The sequence below is a fragment of the Monosiga brevicollis genome, genomic scaffold, assembly GCF_000002865.3.
Source record: "Monosiga brevicollis MX1 MONBRscaffold_21 genomic scaffold, whole genome shotgun sequence".
Lineage (NCBI taxonomy): Eukaryota > Choanoflagellata > Craspedida > Salpingoecidae > Monosiga > Monosiga brevicollis.
The window spans coordinates 77,832-94,386 of NW_001865058.1; the positions used below are offsets into that span (position 1 = coordinate 77,832).

General features: G+C 53.5%; 4 protein-coding genes across 4 annotated transcripts in view; 1 reads left to right on the forward strand and 3 right to left on the reverse strand.

Moving 5' to 3' along the window:
* The window catches only part of MONBRDRAFT_10368 (uncharacterized protein), a gene marked incomplete at both ends in the record, with an annotated part of 1,434 nt that extends 470 nt beyond the window's left edge, over positions 1–964 (reverse strand). Inside the window, 2 exons of the mRNA XM_001748175.1 lie at positions 209–288; positions 613–964. Of these exons, the coding sequence (XP_001748227.1) occupies positions 209–288; positions 613–964 (432 nt within the window). The remainder of the gene's footprint in view (positions 1–208; positions 289–612) is intronic.
* A 635-nt stretch (positions 965–1,599) lies between these two features.
* MONBRDRAFT_38159 (uncharacterized protein) lies at positions 1,600–3,664 on the reverse strand. Its single transcript, XM_001748176.1, has 5 exons — positions 3,124–3,664; positions 2,870–2,983; positions 2,672–2,777; positions 2,465–2,551; positions 1,600–2,250 (listed from the first exon to the last, which is right to left on the reverse strand). Exons 1-5 carry the CDS (start codon positions 3,482–3,484, stop codon positions 1,614–1,616), a joined length of 1,305 nt encoding a protein of 434 aa, XP_001748228.1. The 5' UTR covers positions 3,485–3,664; the 3' UTR covers positions 1,600–1,613.
* Positions 3,665–5,431: 1,767 nt separating this feature from the next.
* Positions 5,432–10,759, forward strand: MONBRDRAFT_27684 (uncharacterized protein; the record flags this gene model as incomplete). The annotated part of the gene is made up of 20 exons (XM_001748090.1): positions 5,432–5,540; positions 5,654–6,046; positions 6,191–6,360; positions 6,452–6,502; positions 6,595–6,731; positions 6,871–7,102; positions 7,201–7,375; positions 7,484–7,572; positions 7,665–7,743; positions 8,105–8,241; positions 8,280–8,354; positions 8,455–8,575; positions 8,689–8,816; positions 8,890–9,015; positions 9,085–9,163; positions 9,268–9,383; positions 9,493–9,608; positions 9,904–10,246; positions 10,328–10,480; positions 10,568–10,759. 20 exons carry the CDS (start codon positions 5,432–5,434, stop codon positions 10,757–10,759), a joined length of 3,021 nt encoding a protein of 1,006 aa, XP_001748142.1.
* Positions 10,760–11,083: 324 nt separating this feature from the next.
* Positions 11,084–16,486, reverse strand: MONBRDRAFT_10371 (uncharacterized protein; the record flags this gene model as incomplete). The annotated part of the gene is made up of 18 exons (XM_001748177.1): positions 11,084–11,295; positions 11,398–11,577; positions 11,705–11,789; positions 11,821–11,822; positions 11,948–12,445; positions 12,599–13,021; positions 13,148–13,471; positions 13,563–13,695; positions 13,810–14,190; positions 14,388–14,497; positions 14,634–14,793; positions 14,911–14,968; positions 15,064–15,143; positions 15,236–15,295; positions 15,370–15,510; positions 15,680–16,030; positions 16,155–16,266; positions 16,389–16,486. 18 exons carry the CDS (start codon positions 16,484–16,486, stop codon positions 11,084–11,086), a joined length of 3,408 nt encoding a protein of 1,135 aa, XP_001748229.1.
* Positions 16,487–16,555: the final 69 nt, after the last annotated feature.

Here is a 16,555-nt window from a genome sequence, read left to right on the forward strand (position 1 = left end):
CACAGACGGCAGCAGGCTATGCATACGCGCGACTCGGTCCGCATCCATATTGATGATACTGCGTCAGCATGGAACAAGCGAACGCACGAAGAGACGTGGGTGTTAGATTGTGACGCACGCTTCACGACCTCGTCCGGGCTCGTGAGTAGGCAATCGGCCCAGGCAAAGCCGACAAGACGTACTCCGGTGTCTTCTCAAATGTATATACATGCGAGACGTTGGCGAAGCTGTCCATCTCAAACCCAAGCAAAGCATACTTGCGCCAGCCACTTTCAAAACCACGTTGATCTATGAAAAAAAAAACCCCCCCGGAAAGCCCGTGTGAATGCTTCTCGCCTTCTAAAGGAATGTAGGGGTGCTAGAGCTATATTATCAGGGGGTCGTACTGATTTTATTAAAAAACTGGGCTTCGGGATTCTCACAAACGCCCTCCATAGTGTGCCTGTTGAAGCGCTTCAAGTACGGGTGCATGGTCAGCCAAGAGCCAAGCTCCCCGGTCCCTGCCAACCACAAACAAAATACCATTGCCACGCGTGAGCATACGGCTCCTAAGGACCACGGGGCAACTTGGAAGGCACGACGATTGATCCGACAGAACCGTGCACCACGAACCTCCTTTCATCACACCCATGATGATGAGCGATGGAAGACAAGCAAGCCCGCTGGCGAGGCTGCTATGTGTGATGCAGATACCGGCATCCATGTGCTCGGCCCGCGTGTCATCGGTGAGGGTGATGACGGGACGCAGGCTGAGCCGAATGGACGAGGCGTTGCGCGTGTGTTTAATCAAGGTCTTTGCGTTGTTGGCAGCCGAGTTTGAGATGGGAAACACCTCGCTCTTGAACCAGTCGGCGACCTGGTCGATGGGCTGGGGATGAGGGCATTGACTCCTCGCCGTTAGGAAGAGGAGGGATGATAGCAAGAGGATGGGCAAGCTGCACCCTCGCTGCCTGGTGAACGACATGGCCTGCATCCCAGTCGGTGCCTCCGTCCAAGAGCTATGCGAATCGGAGTGCAGCTAGCAACACACAAGTACCACACGAGACGGAGAGCGAGAGAGAGAGAGAGAGAGAGAGAGAGAGAGAGAGAGAGAGAGAGAGAGAGAGAGAGAGAGAGAGAGAGAGAGAGAGGTCGAGAGAGAGAGGTCGAGAGAGAGAGAGAGAGAGAGAGAGAGAGAGAGAGAGAGAGGTCGAGAGAGAGAGAGAGGTCGAGAGAGAGAGGTCGAGAGAGAGAGAGAGAGAGAGAAAGAGAGAGAGAAAGGTGTCAACAGCAAAGATACAGAGGAATAGCATAGCTAGACAGAGGCGCTAGCAGAGGGGCAATGATATCAACAGGACACGAAGATACAGCAAAACTACTACATGTAGTAGGCACACAGGAAACAACTTGGGCTTACACCGCAAGTCCTCCTTGATGTGAAAAACGGCTTTATTGTCAGATCAATTTTGTCATGCTTTTCATGCGGGATGGAGCGACGGGGAAAACTAGGAAGCTCGGAGCGACACATACAGTACTTCATCGTTCAGGCTGTGGGTGTGTCTGGCCTTCTTGGCAACACCTCGTGCACGGCGTAAATTGACAAACGCGCAAGCGCGAACAGACAAAATTCAGGCTCAATTGATAGGCCAGTGCTTGCGCAACAGGCTCTTGTCTACATAGCGGGCTAAATCCCGCATGCTGGGCAGATACATCTCCACCAGCAGCTGATACACGTCGTCACCCAGGCTCTCATACGGCTTGCTGTCCGTCTTGCTCTTTACAGCTTGTAGCGACGTGTAACCACGGGCGTTGATTCGCGTCAACGGTGAATAATCAAAGAAAGGAAGCCCCAGCCACGTCTGAATATCATTGATGTGAGAGACCATATCCTTGGACATGGCCTCGTACAGGTTGAGGTGAATTTGATCGCGAGGATAATACTGCGTGATGACATCGAGCTGCTCAGCATAGAAGCCGCGCTCCAAGATGGCAAATGCCATGCTCTCGTTGTGCGAGATACGTGTGCCACGCGTCCCGTCCAGACGTGTCAGCAGGGCAGTTTCAAACTGCTTGCTCGTGCATGAGCCAGTTGGCTTGGAAAAGTCCTCGCGGGTGGCGCCAATGGCTTTCAAAAAGTCATTGACACGCTGTACCGTCCGGGGATCACGCCTCTCATTGACAATGACACGATCGGCAAATTTTGTGCCGGGGTTGCCCACCAATATTCTGCCCTCCCGGCAGTTGTGTTGAAAGTGGGAGTACGCTCGGGCCCTAGGAAACGAGAAACGCATAATTTGGGACACGGGGATGGAGGCAGAGATGATAGTTAGAGGCAGAGGCAGAGACAGAGATCATAGTCAGAAGATCAAAGCCAGGTTGAGGTAGAAAGATACAAAGATGCAGGCACAAGCAAACATGAGCACACGGATCAAGAGGCGCAGCGGAGCAAAGCTTCAAGCGGAGTCACAGAATCAGGTTAACGTACGCCGGATCACGCAGAGAAGCAATGAGGCGCACAGACGGCAGCAGGCTATGCATACGCGCTACTCGGGCTGCATCCATGCTGATAATACTAAATAGTCGTACAACAAGCAAGCGAGTGGACGTGTGTGTTAGATTGTGACGCACGCTTCGCAACCTCGTCCGGGCTCGTGAGTTGGCAATCGGCCCAGGCAAAGCCGACAAGACGTACTCCGGTGTCTTCTCAAATGTATATACATGCGAGACGTTGGCGAAGCTGTCCATCTCAAACCCAAGCAAAGCATACTTGCGCCAGCCACTTTCAAAACCACGTTGGTCTAAAAAAACCCCCCCGGAAAGCCCGTGTGAATGCTTCTCGCCTTCTAAAGGAATGTAGGGGTGCGAGAGGTATTTCATCACCGGAGCGTACTGATTTTGTTGAAAAACTGGGCTTCGGGATTCTCGCACACGCCCTCCATAGTGTGCCTGTTGAAGCGCTTCAAGTACGGGTGCATGGTCAGCCAAGAGCCAAGCTCCCCGGTCCCTGCCAAACACAAACAAAATACCATTGCCACGCGTGAGCATACGGTTCTTGAACAGGGTACAGGGGGGTGAGCACGAATACACAGAGGAGCACAAGGCACGGAGGCACGAGAGCGCGACGATTGATTCGACAGAACCCACCTCCTTTCATCACACCCATGATGATGAGCGAGGGAAGACAAGCAACCCCATCGGCGAGGCTGCTATGTGTAATGCAGATACCGGCATCCATGTGCTCGGCCCGCGTGTCATCGGTGAGGGTGATGACGGGACGCAGGCTGAGCCGAATGGACGAGGCGTTGCGCGTGTGTTTAATCAGGGTCTGCGCGTTGAAAGCGGCCGAGTTTGAGATGGGAAGCACCTCGCTCTTGAACCAGTCGGCGACCTGGTCGATGGGCTGAGGGTGAGGGCATTGACTCCTCGCCGTTAGGAAGAGGAGGGATGAGAGCAAGAGGATGGGCAAGCTGCACCCTCGCTGCCTGGTGAACGACATGGCCTGCATCTCAGTTTGAGCCGGTTTTCGGTCGAAAATTAGAGTAAGTCAGAATGCCGCGGAGCGAGTCTTAAGAGTCTTAGACCCTGGCTGAGGATGCCGGTGAGAGTAAAGGAGGTAGAGGTAGGATTGAAGGATGTAGAGGTAGAGGTCGAGGATGTAGAGGACTTATTGGTAGAGGGGTCGAGGGGGTCGTCAGGGACATGAACCAGAAACAGCAGCTACAACACACACACACACACACACACACACACACACACACACACACACACACACACACACACACACACACACACACACACACACACACACACACACACACACACACACACACACACACACACACACACACACACACACACACACACACACACACACACACACACACACAACACACACACACACACAGAGCAGGTCACGTAGGGCCCTTTTGTGAAACGAAGATTTCTCTGACAATTTCTGGTCTGGAGTTTTGTTTTTCTCTCTCTAAAATAAACTATCATCTCAATAGAACGGGGGCGGGGGGCTTTTTGGTTGCCCTGCACGAGGCTGCGCTGTAGCCCGAGCTCGCCTCGCGACACCCACCTACATGTACTTTAGTTTTGTTTGAATAAGTTCGACCTTGAGCATTACAAGTGTGTGAACCTCAGGGGAGCCGCGGCTCGTGAACGTGTGAACTTCAAGTTTTTGCATCATATGGTCATCGAGTTGAGCCCCTGTTTAAACGCCACACTTGCCAGTCCGTCCCAGCCGTTGCAGCTGATGCAACCACCGATTCGCGACGCCCTCAGAGCGTATGTTGGACAGGTGCACCTTATTCATTCCCTCAAGCGCGACATGCTCAAGGGGCATTGTATCGCAACCCCGATCCCCCGTAAGAAAAAAATCCCCCCAAAAAAAGAAAAACTAATCCAATTCGTCTGACAAGCACTATTCGTCTGACAAGTACTTGATCATCAGTCCATGTAATATTCTGACAATCCAACTCACACACACACACACACACACACACACACACACACACACACACACACACACACACACACACACACACACACACACACACACACACACACACACACACACACACACACACACACACACACACACACACACACACACACACACACACACACACACACACACACACACACACACACAGAGGCGTTTTCGGCTTTGAGCCGTTTGCGTCTGGCAGGATGGACCCGAGCGACATCCTCTTCCAAGGGTACATCACTAAACAGGGTCAGTGATCCGCGCCCGCGTGCCTCGTGCGTGTGTGTGTGCCCGTGTATGTGTGTGTGTGCCCGTGCGTGTGTATGTGGCCGTGTATGTGTGTGCCCGTGAGTGTGAGTGTGTGTGTGCGTGTGTGTGCGCGTGTGTGTGCGCGTGTGTGTGGGGTCGTGTGTGCGCGTGTGTGTGTGCGCGTGTGTGTGTGCCCGTGTGTGACCGTGGGTCTGTGCCTGTGTGCGTGACACATCTGATGTCATGTAGCTATCAATGTGGACTCGAGCTGCTATCTGTCTGTCTGTCTGTCTGTCTGTCTGTCTGTCTGTCTGTCTGTCTGTCTGTCTGTCTGTCTGTCTGTCTCAAAGAGGCGGGTTGATTCGGCCCATTTCGATGCCGCGGCTTGCTCTCGTTCCTCACAGTCAAGCGGACGTGTCGCCCGTGCTCAGGCGGCAGCATCAAGACCTGGAAGCGGCGCTGGACCACTGTCACGTACAGTGGACTGACCTATCAACCCACTCCAGTGGATCCAGCCTTTCGCAAGTATATCAACGTCAGCGACTTTGTTGCCATTGTGCCCGGCCATGCCTGTGACTGCCGCTGGCCCGAGGCCCGTGTCAACCATGCCCCACTGAGTTTGGGCCTGGCCACTGCCTCCGGTGGGTTGCTGCTATGAGCTTCTCATTCTCAAAGCCATTGGATATATCCTCAGCTCACCCCTTGGGTGCCATGTACATGACAGGTCGCACCTACCACATCTTTTGCGACTCGGAAGGGGTGGGGCAACACTTGACTGTGGCCCTGACCGTGGCCCTGCTGGCACACGCTATTCAACGACGTACGCCAGTTGCTTCATCTGATCGTGATCGGTCCTTCTCACCCTTTGACTCGTCACTTTGCTCGTGGCGCTACAATTCACACGGTGCATTCTTTTATTTATCATTTTTGCAGCCGATACGGACAGTCAAACTTTGACCAGTCTCTTATCCGCTCTGAATGTCACCAGCAACGCCGATGATGCCCTGCTCAACATGCTGGCCCTACCTTCCGTCCACGACGTGATTGTCAGTTGCCGCCAACTTTCTGAAAGCTGGAGTAGCTCGGATCGCCGTCTTTTGCAAGTTGTGCAAGACAAGATTTCGGCGCTGCATGTTCACGCAGACGCAGACACACCCCCAGTTGAGCCACTGCAGGCTTCCTCACAGGACATTCCTGGTTCAGTCACCAACGCACAGCCTGCCGATCCCTCTTCTGTTTCGGAACAGCCTCCATCCCAAACCGTTCCCGAAGCGCAGGGCCATGGCCGCTCAGATGCCCATCCACCTGCCTTGGGCTTTGCAGATGGTACACAAGCCTATCGTACCGCGCTCCCCGCCTTGTCCCCCTCCTTGCAGCTTCCTTTTCTTCATTCCATGCCAATTCTTTTTTCTCCCAACTCAAATCGTTGTGTGGGTTAATGTGCAATGTTCTCTCCGGCCTCTCCATTAGTCGAGAGTATTGTCGAGGACACATGGCGTCAGATCCGTGCCCAAATTCTTGCCTCAACCCCAGCACAGCCCGTCGTGGAGAAGGATCGCCGATTATGGCGCGATGTTCGCGTCTTTGTCTCAAGCACCTTTGCTGACATGTTCTCAGAGCGTGAAGTGCTCGTTCGTCAGGTCTGAACACCGCCAAAGCTTGGATTACTGATGACTCGCTGTCATGGCCCAGCTCACCTTTTGCCCGCTGATCGGGTGATCTGACGTATAGGTTTTTCCACGGCTGCGTGCTTGGGGTGAAGCGCGTCGTCTTCGCATTATCGTACGCCAAACCCCTCCTTGATCATGGTGACCAGCGTCCTCCATTCTTTCCTGGTCTTTAACCGCATACCCACCGTATCGCCTTTGATGCAGGACTGCGATTTGCGTTGGGGTGTTCCGAAGGAATCATCACCAGAGACTGTGTTTCGCGCTTGCCTCGGCGAGCTCGACCGCTGCATCGAGGCGGAGACCAACCCCTTTTTCATCAACCTGCTGGGTCATCGTTATGGGTGGGTTTGTCTTGTGCCTCTTTTCTTTTGTGGTTTCTTAACCTTCCCTCAACATCTACCTCCACTCCCCTTGAACTCCACTCCCCTTGACCTCCACTACCCTTGACGGCTGATCTCTGCGCCCTCAACATGTTACTAGATGGGTCCCCTCGGACAGCGAGCTTCCAGCCTCCATTGCCACTCAGTATGATTGGCCAAGTAACATCTCCATTACCCACATGGAGATTTTGCACGGTGCTATGCGCACCGGCAATCCGAATGCCGCCTTCTTCTTCCGTCGCCGCGAAGCTTTGTCCAACATACCCGAGAGCTTCCTGCCCCGCTTTGTAGATAGTTCCAAGCTGGGTCAAGTTGCGCTCAACCGACTCAAGGTCCGTGGTGATGCCCGACCAATTCCGAGAGTCCTTTTGCTGCAGGCCTTGAAGTGCCAACCATGGCTCAGTCTCGTACATGCCACATTTCCGTGCAGGAGGAGCTGCGCACAGCGTTTGGGGATCGCTGCCACGATTACGATGCAGAATTTGAGCGCCTTGATGATAGCACGGGAACTGAAAAAGCCTTGCTTCATCGATTGGACGGCCTGGCTGAGGATGTTTTCCAATTTCTCACCAAGGCTCTCGAAGCACAATATCCTCTGATGGAGGGTAGGTGCATGCCGCCTCCAATCACCTCTGTCTTGCCATCCACGTAGAACTGCACTGGCACTCATACAAACCATTGTTTTTTCCTCCCCCCCTTGTGCCCATCCTCAGGTGACCCAAGCATGGTTGAGGAGCTGGCTGCACCCTCTGAACGCGTGCTTGCAGAACAAGAACATAATCACATTGGGCGCGACGACGAAGTCAGACAGATGATCGATTTGCTGCCAAGGCACAGTGTCGTTGCAGATACAACTCAATGTCCTCAACACCACGTATTTTTGGTGTGCTTTAGATTGCCAGAGTTGTTGAGTACTGTCGCGAGCCCGTTGATGATGAGCATCGCCCCATCATGACCTTGAGCGGACCACCTGGTTGGTACCACCTGCAAGTTCTGTGTGGTCGGGCTTTGGCTCTCACCTTGCCTCTTCACGTGCCAATCAGGTTCCGGTCGCTCAACTGTTCTTGCGGGTGCTGGCCGCGAGGTCGGTCGTGGTGGTGCTGGCCCCAGCCGTACTTGGCAGTCTCATCCAACAGCTTTTTGTTCTAGAATTTGTATTCCTAACTTTGTTTTGCACCTCCCACGTTTTCAACCATTTTCCAGCTTCGGGCGGCTGGCTTTGATGTGGTGTTTGTTTCTGTCAAAGCTTCACCCTCAATGCGTATGCTCTTGCCTACGTCGCCCGCACACTGTGCTTCAGATTTCACCTCACTTATTGGGTGCCCCATCTCTAGACCCAAAGGACATTGCTCTGCAACTGCTGGTCAAGTGCGCCGAAACGACTCAAGAAGCCAACCACGTGCAAAACGTATGGGTTTTGACATATCTCAGTTTGGGCACAGTTTTCAACACATGTCATTTCTATGTGCAAGTGCGAGTGTCTCATGAGTCATGTTGCGTGACTTGTAGTTGCTAAAAGACGATGCTGACGGCAAGTTTGCAGCCAGTCTTGTGGAAATGTTTCGGAAGGCCCTTGCACGCCGGGTAAGGGCTGGTTGAAGGCAATCGTGTTGCAGCACTGCAGCACTCAGCGTTTTGGCGCCGGTTGGGCTCATTGACCTGCAATTGCGTCGCACTCTTGCAGTCATCCTCGGAGCTTCCCCTGGTATTACTGGTCGCCAACCTTGACCTGTTGGTGATTGGTAGTGAAATTTTGCAATTGCTCTTTCTCAACGGTGACCGGCTGAGGGTAGCCATGAGCATTGGTACGCGTTGTGAAGCCAGTCCCAAACAAACTCAAAAGACCCACACACGCGCGCACGTGGGCTGTGGCACTATCATAAAGTCTCAACAAACGGCACCTGCAACTTTGTGACAGATCATGGTGCACTGGCTCAGGCGGATGTTGACGAGGCGATTCGAATGCAGAAAACAGTGCACTCAAGGCTGACAGAAGGGCTGCACCGGTTGGCCAAAGCCTCCATCGACTCTGTTGAAAATGAAGAGGTGCAACTCGGGAGGCCAGACTGGGTTTGATAGAACTTGTCTTGTGCTCATCCCCAACTTTATACTTTTGTAGTCTGCCAAGCAACTACCCAACACTGGCATCACAGATTTTGGACTTGCGCCGTTGGATCGTTCCGAGCGCCAGCTTGTCATTGAGCGCTTGCTTGGTGCCTACAATAAGCAACTCGATGACGAGCAGGTACATTTTGTGCTGTGCACCTCCAGGTTGTGCATGTCGGCTGCAGTCTCTCATCGCCACCGCTTGCAGATGACGCTTCTGCTAGACAATCCAGGCTCCCACAACTTTTTCTGGCTGACCGCAGTGTGCGAAGAACTTCGCGTCTATGGTACGCGGATCCTCTTGCCACGCACCAGCGAGCCTGCGTGTTTGGTCATGCTTATCCATTGTGGGATGTGATGACAATCGGATGATGATGCGCGCCTTGCTCAGGTGTGTTCGAGACGGTTACGACCCGTATCCGCCAGTTACCGCCAGAAGTACCGGCGTTGTGTCTTCAAATTTGGCAGCGCGTGGAGCAGGAGGATCGCTCCGGCCTGCTCAAGGAGGTGCGACGGGCACCTCGAGCCTTTGGAGGACCGGTGGATGCAGGCCCACTGGATAGTTGGAATTGTCTCACTCCTTTCTGCTTGGCTGTCCTGTGTCGATCATCTGCAGGCGGCCTTGTACATTGCTTCTCTTTTTACTGGCGTCACAGAGGATGAGCTTTTGGACGTTCTCTTCCCATTTTACTGTGAGTACTTGGAGACAATTGGACAGCCCGTCGCAAACAGGTGCGTTACATTCATTGCCTGGAGGTCAACTTGCACAAGCGGTGCAAGCTGTGCTGACCGCGGTTGACGAGGCATCCCACTCATCTTTTCAACAATGTTAGCGTTGACCGTGTACCTCTCGGTGCCTGGGCACCATTGCGTCAGCGCCTACGCCCCCTGCTTGCCAATTCTCCGTATGTAGCTGCAAATGTACCGGTCATTAAAGAAGGGCTTCTTGTGCTCTATTTTTGTTGTTCGTTTGACACAACGACCTCATTCCAAACTCTACAATGGTGCGGTATGCCCATTTTGATAGCACGCTCCAGTTCTTGGGCACGTGGTTGAGCAACCCCATCGTGGCAGGCATCAAGCAACTGGGCAACAGTGCAGACGTAAACAAGGGCGACCTTCATCGTGCCCTATTCGAGTATCGGTGTCGTGTCGCAGATGTTATGCTTGCTCGCCAAGAGCCATCACGCCAGCAGCCCCTGGCACGCTTGCTTGTAACCCTACAAAATCCCGAGAGAACGATCAAGTTCTGGCAAAAAGCAATCCTGCAGCGCGCGTCCCCGTTGAACGATATAAACTTGCGCTTGAGCCTGCTTTTTCAGCTCAGTTGCCGTCAACCGGTGATGGACAATGGGCCTCGCAAGGCCAAGGTTTGTTGCAGGTGACAAACACTTGTTGATTTTGTGACTCAGCTACCTGTGCTCACGCTCTTCTGGGTATGTGCACGGCAGCCCTTGAAAATGTGCATGAACTGTGCCATGAAGCCTGGGCGCCGTCCCATTGCCTTTCGGCAATTTCAAACTTGCATCCGCTGTGAGGGCATGGTCCCTGGCCATTTGCAGGCCAATGCTTGGCCAGATGAGCGAACCGTATTCTCTCAGCCGGTATGTATGGTGTGCCGTGGAGTTGCTTTATTATCTTGGCCAGCAGCCACTGACTCGACTTTCAATGCACACGATCGTTTGACTTAGGCATACTTGTGCTTGAAGCACTCGCGCATGGATGATTGGTCGACTGCGACGTTTACCAAGTGCATATTTTGCAACGGCATTTTGATGGACCAAGCAACCTGGTATCCAGTCCTCTTGTGCATGACTTGTGCACGGACCGGCGGCAAGGTGTGCTGTCACACTGAAGGCGTCTCTATATGGGCACCATCCTAGCCACACTTAAACTTCTGTCCATAAAATAAGCAGCCACTGTCCTGGCTGGCCGTTCGTTCGGCTTGTGAATGTGAATGCACACAACCTAGAGCGCTGAGAGCTCATAATGATATTGGTGTGATGAAATGACCAGGCTGATCAGTCTTGCGCGATACCTTATCATCACAGTGAAGAGATTGAAGATAGGCACCACGACTGGAAGATACACAGGCACGAAGGATTTCATCATGGTATCGATTCGTAATTGCCAAACCTGTTCAGACTACGATGCAGTCTCAGCACGAGCAGGCAAAACATGAGGCATACAACAGGAGTAGGGCGGGACTACTCGTCCGTTTTCTCAATCACAACGAGCAAGTCCTGGCCAGATACCGTATCGCCGCTGGCCACATGAACCTCCCGCACAACGCCGGCAAAAGGGGCCGCGACACTCGTCTCCATTTTCATGGCATTGAGTACGACCAACGATTGGTTGGCCTTGACAACATCACCAACCCGAACATTGACACCCACCACAGCTCCGGGCATTGGTGCGCCTAAGAATGATTTGGAAGTGGGGTGAGTGCAAGAATAAAAGTGTGGTTCATGGTAGGTCGGCTGAAATGGAGCACGACTGCCTCAACCATATCGTATCGTACCAAGATGGCCAGGATCGTGCTTCTTGGCCTTGGGACGAGCCACCAGTTCAGCAGCTGCCGAGCTCTTGCGATCAGGGACGAAAATGGAGCGTGGCATGCCGTTCACGTCAAAGAAGACCTGGCGCTCGCCCTCTTCGTTCAGATCACCCGTCGCCAAATACTTGACCAACAGAGTCTTGCCTGAGATTTGGGCCAGCCACAGACAAAAGTTTGTGTGAGGGGGCTTCAAGAAAACAGTGTGCATGCATGGGCCGGTCAGAGCAACTGTAGCAATGTTGCGCGATAATGACGGCCCCAAGAATCATACCATTCTCCAGGTCAACAGTGACTTCTTCTCCAGGCTTCATGGGGGCCAAGAATTCTTTGGTGCCCAATCGCGACACTTGGCCAAACTCGGCCATGAAGTTGCGGTACTCGTCGTACTCCTAATCACACACTCGCGGTCAGACATGCGCCCGAGGGGTAGCAAAAACGATCGACAGCAGACATCCAGACAGTCAGTGACACAGGAGACATGCCTTGGGATACATGGCGCTGCTCATGAGGTCACCATCGGAAATATGTTCATGGGCCAGGTGATCCAAATGCTGCACGCTCTCTTCCGAGTGTTTGCGATGCAGTTCCACGCGCAGGGCATCCAGGTCCATGGGTTCCATGCCAGCACCAGGACGGCCCTCGATGTGGCCCTGACCGCGGGTGATCTTGGAGCGAAGAGGTTCGGGGAAGCCGCCCTTGGGCGTGCCGAGATAGCCTTGGAAATACTCGACGACAGATCGGGGGAAAGACAAGGTCTCGGCACGCTCACGCACGTCTTCCTCGCTCAAGTGGTTCTGTACCATAAATTGCGCCAAGTCGCCCACAACCTTGCTGCTGGGCGTGACCTTGATAATGTCACCGCAGAGTCGGTTGGCGGCCTTGTAAGCCAGCTTGATGGAACGCCATTGACTGGCCAGGCCCAGGGAGTTGGCCTGGAAATGCAGGTTTGTGTATTGGCCGCCGGGAATCTCGTGCTCAAAAACGTCAAAGCTACCGCTCTTTTGTCCAGATTCTGCGATGAGTGAGCAAGCAGTCAACAGATCCATGAGGGCTAGCCCGACCACAGATATGACTTGGCAAGATGCCAAACAAGCTGGTCGTCTGAGAGGTGGTGCCGTGAAAGAGTCTGAAGTTGCGAGCCAACAAACAAGCCACAAAAGCTTACCAAAGGGAGCGTAAAGCCCACGGATGCTCTCCCAGTACTCGTTGATTTCGCGGAGGTGATCCAGATCGACGCCGCAGTCCTTTTGAGTACCGGCAAAATGGCTGGCAATGGCGCCCATGCTGGGCTGAGATGTCATTCCAGACATGCTGTCAACGCAGGCATCCACCACATCTGCTCCAGCATCCAAGGCCGCAATCATGGAAGCCACGCCAAGACCTGAAGTGTCGTGGGTGTGCACGTGGATGGGCATTGTGGGGTGCTCACGACGCAGCGCAGAGATGAGCGTTTTGGTCGCCTTGGGCTTGAGAAGACCAGCCATGTCCTTGATGCAGAGCACATGCACATTGGCATCGCTCAAGCGGCGAGCGAGTTCAAGGTAGTAGTCCAGGTTGTACTTGTCCTTCTTGGGATCTGAGACGTCACCTAGGTGTTCACAAGCAAACGAGAAAGGTAGAAGGAAGAAAACGAAAACGTTAGAGGGAGAGAAAGAGTCCGGCAAGGAAGGCGTTGTTGCAGCGTGCCCATCTTCTTGACAAATGCCCCTCGTACCAGTGTAGCAGATGGCTGCTTCAACCACGCCACCCGCAGCGCCGGCAGCGTCGATGCCGAGCAGCAGGTTGTCCATGTAGTTCAAGCTGTCAAAAACGCGGAAAACGTCCATGCCATATTTGTGAGCCGTTTCGCAAAACTTGTAAATGACATTGTCGGCATACGCGGTGTAGCCCACGGCGTTGGCGCCGCGCAGCAGCATCTGGAATGGGATGTTCGGCACAAGCTCACGCATGTGCTCCAAACGCTCCCAGGGGCACTCGTGCAGGAAACGCAGCGCAACATCAAACGTTGCACCACCCCAGTTCTCCAGCGAATACATGTCTGAGTAGAACCACGATGGCAAGAGTGGTCGGGTCAGAGACAGTGAATGATCGCAACTTTGGGAATGCCCCCAAACTTCTGCCGCGCTTACTTTGAAAGGCCTGAGACGTGTGTGGCGCAATTTTGAGAATATCATTGGTGCGCACGCGTGTGGCCAGCAGGGATTGGTGGGCATCGCGCCAGGTCGTGTCCATAAGGAGGGCGCCTTCGTGGTCTCGGACTGCCTAAATGTTTGAACATTGGGTATGATCCCGCGTCAGCTCGGGAAAAAAAAAATAAAAAAATAAAAAAATAAATAAAAATTGAAGAATGAAGGAAGAAACATCAGGATCACCCACCTTTGCAAAAGCTTCAGGGCCTTGGCGATCGAGAATGTTTTTGAAGCCTTTGTTGCTCGACTTGTTGGGCAGCTTTTCGGGCATGATGACCTGAACGGGGGCGGGCTCGCCTTGCGCGCCGACCACAGAGGTGCCGTTGACGATACTGTCGGCCAAATAGCGGAGAAGCTTGTTAGCGCGGTTGCGGCGGTGGGGGAACTCCATGAGTTCAGGATTCTCCTCGATGAAGCGGGTGGTGCAGTCACCGGCAACGAAGACGGGATGGCGCAGCACGTTGAGCAGAAAGGGAATGTTTGTCTTGACGCCACGAATACGCGACTCGACCAATGCGCGTCGGACTTTGCGCGAGGCATCGTCCAGGGTCGCGGACGTAGCCGTCACCTATCGGGCCAATCATGACAAGCAGCATGAGCTCTAAAGTCAAGGTTATTTAGGAAAAAAAAAAAAAAAAAAAAAAAAAAAAAAAAAAAAAAAAAAAAAAAAAAAAAAAAAGTTGGGAAAAGCCAGTTCTGCCATGTGGCGCTGGCAGTCTGGAAAAGCGAAAAGCGAAAAAAAAAAAAAAAGGTTGGAAAACCAACCTTCATCAGCATGGAATCGTAGTAGGGCAGGACGCGAGCCCCCGGGTGAAGCGAGCCACTATCAAGTCGGATGCCAAAGCCACCAGCAGGACGCCAGACGTCAATGCGTCCTGCAAGAAACAAGGGTCGTCAGGGAAGGTACGATAAGGGTAGAAACAGGTGGTGATATGAGCGAACCGGCCACGATATGCCAAAGGCAATGTTGGGGCTTGGTGGGTCACACAGAAACGTACTGAGGAGACTTACCAGTATCAGGGGCAAAATCGTTGAGGGGGTCCTCTGTGGTGATGCGGCACTGAATGGCATAGCCACGCGTGGACAGGTTCTCTTGCTTGAGGCCCAGATCTGCCAATGAGGCGCCACTGGCAATGCGCAACTGAGTTTGAACCAAATCGATGCCCGTGACCTAAATTAACGACGGTGATGAGTCAAGGGCGCTGCCATATAATATGAAGCACCGGTGGTCACTTGTGGACGCGGGGGGGTTCGGGTCTGAAAGAATTGCGATTGTGCTTGTCAATACCTGCTCAGTGACGGTGTGTTCCACTTGAATTCGGGGGTTGACTTCCATAAAGTAATGCCTGGCATACAAATCCACGCGACATGGCATCAGAGCAGGGCGAGTAGGGGCAACACCGAACGAGGGCCAGACAAAAAGTTGACGTGCACAACGTACTGGTTCGTTTCCGGGTCCAAGAGAAATTCAACAGTGCCAGCATTGGAATAGTTGATGGCTTTGGCCAAACGCACGGCGTCCTATGAGCCGCAGCAAGGGGTTGAGGAGTGCGTGAGACGGAGCTGGGGCCAAATTCAAACAACCGTGCAACGTTTTTTTTTTTTTGACTCACGTTGCAAATGTTCATGCGAACATCCTCGGGCAACTTTGGGGCAGGGGCGATCTCAACCACCTAAGAGCAAAGGCAGAGGGAACATTGAAATGCGTCGTCGAGGCAAAGGCGCTGAGAAAGCAGGGCAGTTATACCTTTTGGTGACGACGCTGGACTGAGCAATCGCGTTCGAAAAGGTGCACGACATCGGTGCCATCACCGACGATCTGGACCTCAATGTGGCGGGGGCGGGGCACAAAGCGCTCGACAAACACAGCACCATCACCAAAAGCGGCCTGGGGCAAAAGGAAAGGAAAGGAAAAAACAAAACAAAACGCACAATCATGCGTGAGTGGTCAACATGGACAGACGGCAGTCAGAAGTCAACCGGAGAAGGAAGAAGCAGGGGTTAAAACTGAAAAGGAGGGCAAGGGCAGGAGAGAAGATTGAGGGGCAGCCACGTACGAGCGCTTCGGAGCGGCAGCGGTTGATGGCTTCCTCGAGTTGTTCGGGCTTGTGCACGATGCGCATGCCACGTCCGCCACCACCCATGGACGCCTTGACAATGACGGGGTAGTTACAGCCATTGGGTCCTTCCACAAATTCACGAGCTTCTTCAACGCTTTGCACGGCATCGGTGCCGGGGACGACGGGGAGACCATGTTCGAGCGCCAGGGCACGGGCCTGGGTTTTATCACCAAAGCGGGACAGTTGCTTGCTATTGGGACCGACGAAAACAATGCCAGCTTCTTCGCAAGCACGGCTGAGTTCAACCGACTCGCTAAGAAAGCCGTAGCCTGGGTGAATGGCGTCCACCTGGGTGCGTTGGGGAGGGGCAACGGATGATGTCATCGGGACGTGAGGCGCGTACGGATGCGAGGTCAAACATGCAGGGAGCTTGGGTTCGAAAGAAGTGATGCAGAAAAGAGGTGTGAGTAACCTTGTTGTCAATGGCGATGCGAATAAGGTCAGGGATCGAGAGATAGGCAGCGACGGGGCCCTTTTCAGGGGCAATCAGATACGCCTCGTCAGCCTTGTAACGGTGCACGGCACTAGGCGAGTGGCGGAGCAAGGGGCAGGGACAAGGTGAGTCGAGGAGCATGGGATGAGAGCCCAGTCGATCTGGAGCCAACGGCTGACATCGCAGCTTGGACATGGCAAGAGGAATACATACCGGATATCTTCTTTGCTGTAGACGGCGACGGTGTTCATGTCGAGTTCGGTGGCTGCGCGAAAAATGCGGATGGCAATCTCGCCACGGTTGGCAGCCATCACCTTGCGAATCGGGCGTTGAACGGCTATCCACGCGAGCGCAAACAACATCACAAAATGTCATGAGGA